Source organism: Impatiens glandulifera, chromosome 3 (assembly GCF_907164915.1).
Source record: "Impatiens glandulifera chromosome 3, dImpGla2.1, whole genome shotgun sequence".
NCBI lineage: Eukaryota > Viridiplantae > Streptophyta > Magnoliopsida > Ericales > Balsaminaceae > Impatiens > Impatiens glandulifera.
This window is the reverse complement of record NC_061864.1, coordinates 6,186,519-6,193,183: the sequence shown is the minus strand read 5'-3', so window position 1 is coordinate 6,193,183 and position 6,665 is coordinate 6,186,519. Positions and strand designations below refer to the sequence as shown.

The 6,665-nt window shown below is 27.6% G+C and overlaps 1 protein-coding gene across 1 annotated transcript; it reads left to right on the top strand.

Annotated features, from left to right (window-relative positions):
* The first annotated feature begins 4,021 nt into the window (after nt 1-4,021).
* On the top strand, nt 4,022-6,168 carry LOC124931963 (transcription factor SPEECHLESS-like). Its single transcript, XM_047472555.1, has 3 exons — nt 4,022-4,865; nt 4,969-5,565; nt 5,636-6,168. Exons 1-3 carry the CDS (start codon nt 4,488-4,490, stop codon nt 5,699-5,701), a joined length of 1,041 nt encoding a protein of 346 aa, XP_047328511.1. The 5' UTR covers nt 4,022-4,487; the 3' UTR covers nt 5,702-6,168.
* Nucleotides 6,169-6,665: the final 497 nt, after the last annotated feature.

The following is a 6,665-nucleotide window of genomic DNA, read 5'->3' as shown; positions in this document are numbered from 1 at the left end:
TTTGCCATAGCAATTCCAATATTTCAACCCTCATATACATATATATATATGGTCCACTCAGCTTATTTATTATTATTATTATTTTGGTCTTATGCGAAAATGAAGTCTCAAATGAAATATTTAATCTTTGTCGGATGAAATAATTAATATATATATATCTATTCTGCATGCACTCACAATTAATTAATTTTAATCAATTATATATCAAAATGGTATATATGATATAACAATTAACACTTTTATATTAATTAATATATATGTTTTGAATAACAGTTGGTAAAAATATTAATTAGAATCTAGCTTATGGCATAATAATATTGTTTAATTTGGTCCAGAATGAGAGTGAAGTACTAGTCCTGACAAAATGTACATATATAGAGTATAGAGTTCATGTGTACAGTAAATGTTCATATTCTTCTTGAATTAATATTATATATAGTTCGATCGAGATGATATCAATACCCATTCCATTTCATTCCATTCCAATATAGATTAGCAAATTTTCAATGCACTACTACTTACAATATTACTATTATAGACTAGGAAAAGGACCGATCTACCGCACCATTTAGTTACTATCAATTTTCTCTATATATATTCTTTTTATAAGCTAGGTTTCATTCAAATAAATATATATGTCAGCCAATTTTGGACACATGACCAACAAAAGAAGTTTTCATTTTTCACCTTTTTGTAAGTTTTTTAAAAATTAAAAGCTATTGACAGTGATTGATTAAATGAGAGATCACGAGGTTGAGCATGAGAAAAAGTAATTGAGAAAGCTATTAAATTTTTTGAAAGGAAAAAGATGAAGTAAAGAAACACAAATTCAAACAGGAAAGAGAGAAATACACAAGTTTCATAGTATTATGAACTATGAATTAACCTAATCTATGAAGTAAAAGAAACACAAATTCAAACAGGAAACAGATTATATTTTTATATTTTACTTTGATAATAAATATATGAAAAGTTATTGTGTTATTGAAAAATAAAAAGTTAAAAACTAGATGTAATATTTAATTCACTAGCTTTCTTTGAAGGTATTATTATTATTTTTTCTATTATCCTATTTTTGTCTTTTCCAACAATATTTTATTTAGATTTTGTATTCATTTTAAAATCCTCTATTCAACCTAATATAGTTGTACCATGTACCAACCGATTCATTGTCTATAATTCCAGTTCCCTTGTAACCATGATCTTTAAGGAACATCAATTAAAGTTGAATAAATGAACCATGGATAAGAATTTGGTTACCTTTTGCTTCCTCAATTCTCTAAGAGGATATATATATATATAACAACTTATCAAAGAAAATTCAATTTTCTCCTTTTTTGTGTAGATTGTGTTTTGCCATAAAAACATTTTCTGATTGAATATTGAAGGTTGAGTAACTTAAATGATCCATTATTAATATCTTGTGACAAGTACTTGACACACTTTTAATCATTAATTTGAAATCATTTGTATTTTTTTTTATGAATGAATAACTAGTTTAAAAATAAATATTATATTGATTGTGTTTTTTAGGTTTGCGATGTATTTTTTTTATTTTTATCTTTTATAACTTATTTAATTATTAATGTTATGACTTAAATTGTAATAATATCTTAGGCAATTCTAGGTTTTTTGGATTTTTGCTTTGAGATTTCTTTCAAAAACCTTTATTGATTAAAATTTAAAAAATTTGGTTTTTAATTTTTTTTTACCAAATTATTCTTTCTCTCTTTATATTTCTATTTAATAATTAATTTATATTAAAAAATAAAAAATAATTTTAATAAATTAATAGATAAAAAGATTGATTAAATGATTCAAGTGATATATTCAATTTAGGATAAAAAAATCCAAATAACCATGAACCTCAACCTAAGGCCTCACTTTTTGCTTGAAGTAATTGTAATTTTTGGAATTATGGCTCTAACTTATTTTTTTTGTTTGATAAAGTCAATGAGGAGAAAATATGAAAAAACTAAAATACAATCAAACACCAATGGTTCTTAAAACACAATTATCCAAAGCTTGGTCTAACTAAAAAAACAAGATATCTTAGAACAATAATTCAAAAGGACATTTATTATGGTCAAACAATTTGCTCCAACCCACAATAGAATTCTAGTAAACAATATCTACACTCACAAAATTTCCATAATATAATAATTTGTTCTCATTAAATAACTCAAGTTTAGAGAGAATTGCTTAACCTTTTGTTTACTAAGAAGTATTTAAGTTAAAAGTGGTTACTGTCTTACTTCATAATATTAAAAATATTTTCTTACTCTATTAATTATATATTTTTTAATTAAGTTAGTGATTACTCTTAATATATATATATATATATATATATATATTATTATTATTTGATCAATTTAAAAAAATGATAGGAAACGAAAAAAATATTGAAAAAAAATTGTATTAAATAACGTATCATTTCTTAATGAATATAAAAGAATTTTTTATCCATTCCAGAAATGACACATTATTTACTAATTTTTTAAAAAAATTTCCGTTTCTTATAATTTCTCGAAATTTAAATATTGTTAGTCGATCATCAAGTTCTCTTTATGAGAGATGATAGTCTAATATAATAACTGAATCTAGGAAATTCCATGAAACACAAATACCCCCAACTTTTGGTGGTGTTTTTGTTCATGTGTGTTGGATCATCAATCTTCAAGATGCACGTATTGTCTTACTCTTTTTTTTTTCTCTCCCAAGCGCGGAGACAATATTGCTCTATGACCCGACTCAATCTTTCCTTTTCTCTTCTTATATAATTTTATTTTATTTAATGGATTTTCTTAAAATTATATTTTAACAGAATGAACACTAATTAATTTAACATTGGTATTAATTAACAACATAAATACTAATTTATCATTGATTCAGAGCTAAAATTAGTTTGTCTAACAATGAGTTATTATATCAGGGTATGATTGGAGGGGTGAAATTGAAATTGACAATGTTATTCTAATTTCTATTATATGCTTAGGAAAATTATAGAAGTGTAATTTAATCTCAATTTTTGTTTGAAAAAAATATAATATAAATAATTTTATTATATATTATTTATTTTATCAAAATATTAGTTTGACATAACCTATCCTAATTAAAAATTGGGATAGCTCAAATGTAAAAAGATTTTTGTAAAATTTTGATTTTTATTATAAAGAAGAATCGATTGAAAATGTTAACTTCTTAAACTCAAAATAAAAATATCGAAATTTTAACTTTCTAAATTCAAAAACAAAATATAAGTTCATTAACTTCTTAAATTAAATATATATATATATATATATATATATATATATATATATATATATATATATATATATATATATATATATATATATCATTTTAAAATGACTAAAATAAAAAATGAAACATTTTTTAACATCTTAAATTAAAAAAAAAAATTATCAGGAAATTTTAATTATGTTTTAAATGTAAAATAACAAATTATTATATTTTAAAAAACATAAAAAAAAATTAATTATAATTCCGAGTTAATAGAAAAGTGGGATTTAGAATTATAAAATTACATTATATCTAAATTAAAATTCTAAATTTCAATATTAAAGAGCTTAAAAATTGAAATTTGACCATAATTCTAATTCCAATTAAATGTCAATTTCAGAGTTAAAAAACATACATAAACCCTAACTAATTTAATATTAATACTACATTATTAGTGTTAACCGAATTAACCCGTAATACTTTTAAATTTAGTATTATAATGAGAAAAATTATATAATGATGGAGAGAAGTTAATGGTATATTGAAAATAAACAATAGCTTACTATCTTTGAAAATAGTAGGGAAGTAATTAATATTAGTTTAGAAAACAAATTAAAACATTGCAGCAGTTTATCCACGATGTCAGGTCTGAATCAATGGTAGCATGATATATAAATTAGTTAGTTGTTTCGATTGAAAAAGTGGATTTCAAACAAAGCCTTAAAAGTGTAAACCTAGACAGCCATTAAACGTCTATCTGCATTGATGCCAATACTTTAAAGACTCTCTTTCTCTCTCTCTCTCTGCTCTCTTCTTCGATCTCATAATGAGACATATTCTGCCAATCCCCTTCTTATTTTTAACGGCTTGATCTCTTCTCTCTCATTTCTCTCTCTAGGTTAACTTCATTTTCCGTCTCACCTTGGGATTCTCTCTCAACATCATCACCATCATCATCATCATCCGTTGCCAAAACCCTTGAAACTCGCAACAACAAACCAAGAAAGAGAGAGAGAGAAATTGATAGATAGATAGAAACCAGGTCAGGCCAGGCCAGACCAGATCACCAATTCCATTACATAAACACCACACGTCCTTCTTCTTCTTCTTCTTCCTGTGATTGTGATATGTACTAAACACACTTTTTTCAGTCACTTTCATAACTTTTTCTCCAGATTTTTCTAAACCCTTTTCACTTCTTTCCCTAAATCAATATTTAAGATCATCATCATCATCATCATTCATTCATGGGTTGTGATAGCGTTGATAATTTGTCCGACTTTTTCGATGACTCTGATTTTGGTGAAACCAACTTCGGCTCCGATGATATTTTCACCCTTCTCGAAAACCTAGAAGGCCACATCAATGAAGTACCACTTATTCCTCCTCCTCCTCCGACGGTGGCTGAGATCAACGGCTTTGGATCATCATTATCCCCCAGAAGTAATAGTAGTAGTAAGAGGCAGAAGGTGACGACGATGACGACGGTTTGTCCTTCGCTGCCGGATGATCAAGATGGAGAGCAAAGGATGGCTCATATAACCGTCGAGAGGAATAGGAGAAAACAAATGAACGAGCATTTGGCTGTCCTCCGTTCTCTTATGCCTTCCTTTTACGTCAAAAGGGTAACCTCTTAATAATTATTAATTGTTTTATAATCCTTTATTATAAAATAAAACAAAACATTAACCAAAGTGTGTTCTTTTTTCTTCTTGTTTGAAAATATAGGGAGATCAAGCATCTATAATAGGAGGGGTGATTGATTACATAGACGAACTTCAACAAATCCTTCAATCCCTAGAAGCTAAAAAGCAGCGCAAAGTAATTTACACTGAAGTCCTCAGCCCTAGGCTCCTCCCAAGCCCACGACCCACTACCGTTCTCAGCCCCAGAAAGCCTCCATTAAGCCCAAGACTAATTACCCTACCCCCCATAAGCCCAAGAACTCCACAGTCCACAAGCCCATACCAACTCAAACCGCCGCCGCCGCCATCTCAGGCTGCCGCCGGAGCTAATAATTACCCACTTGAACCACCACCACCACCTGCTTTAGTACCTTCACCGTGTTCTTCGAATTCCTCCCATGTTGTTGTCATCGATAATAGTGTTTGTGTGAACGAGCTAGCGGCCAGCTCAAAGTCGAACATTGCTGACGTGGAGGTGAAGTTTTCTAGCCAGAATAATCTTCTGTTGAAAACTACTTCACCGAAGATACCCGGTCAAGCTGTGAAGATCATTTCAGCACTCGAGAACTTAGCCCTCGAGATTTTACATGTCAGCGTTACCACCATTGATGAAACCATGCTTAATTCTTTCACTATCAAGGTAAATTATATTAACTTATTTGTCTTTATTTATTAAATGTTAATCAATATTTATTTTATTTTTTTGACAGATTGGAATTGAATGCCAGCTTAGCGCTGAAGAACTTGCACAACAAATTCAGCAAACATTCTGCTAATTCATTCTTTTCCATCTCTTTATTTCTTTCTCTCTCTCTCTCTGCATGTGAAAGTTTCATACTTTGATATGTTAAAATAAAAGGTGGAGAAGGTGCTGATGATCAATTAGAGGGACATGGAAAAAAAAAAAAAAGAGAAAGGGAAAGAACAATTGGTTTACATTAATCTATTATTATTATTAATTATATGCATTTTATTTAAGTTTTTTCTTGTATGAGAGCATATTATATATAATTAGAAGGGAACATCTATCTAATTAATCATGTGAACAATTGTTATTATTTATAGCTAGCTATTAGCTAACTAGGAGGAGCCTAGGACGACATTATAATCTTTTAGGATATTGATCATGATCATGTACCAGAAGATAGCTAGCTAGCTAGGTTCACGGATCTAGTTTATTAGTTAGTCAGGGAAATCATTTCAAAATATTTATCATTAATGTTTCCGATCGAATTGCTTTATTCTTACCATTTCCTTTTTCTTTTTCTTGTAAAAGTTGATTATGATAGTTCATTTATTAGATCTATTCATATAGTAGTAATAAACTTATTTCAAATCATCAAGTCCAACTCCAAACAATGAATCAAGAAAAGTGTTAAATTATTTGTTATTTAAGTTTAAACTTTTCCCATTTAGACTCAAGTTTAAATGAGTATATATATATATGCTATAAATAATATATAATGTTATAAACATTGATCGTGACGTTCTATCCTATCCGAATGCTTTCGAAAAATACATTGATGACTAAATCTGTCTTGTACAAAATGTGAAAAGAGTTAAACAAAAATCAAAAGAAAAGGGGAAGTTTACAATGTGAATTACACGATATAATAAAATAAATTTTATTAATTTAAAAAAAAAATACACTGTAACTCATTTTTTATTTATTTAATAAACATGTCAGTTTAATATTTTTTCTTCAACAATTCAATGAATTATTTAGTAGTCATATGATAT

Excerpts from the sequence above, each read along its gene's own strand:
- LOC124931963 (XM_047472555.1), top strand. The coding sequence starts at position 4,488 with ATGGGTTGTGATAGCGTTGATAATTTGTCCGACTTTTTCGATGACTCT. Across the intron at positions 4,866-4,968 it reads CTTCCTTTTACGTCAAAAGG|GGAGATCAAGCATCTATAAT; the intron begins GTAACCTCTTAA and ends TTGAAAATATAG. Across the intron at positions 5,566-5,635 it reads TTAATTCTTTCACTATCAAG|ATTGGAATTGAATGCCAGCT; the intron begins GTAAATTATATT and ends TTTTTTTGACAG.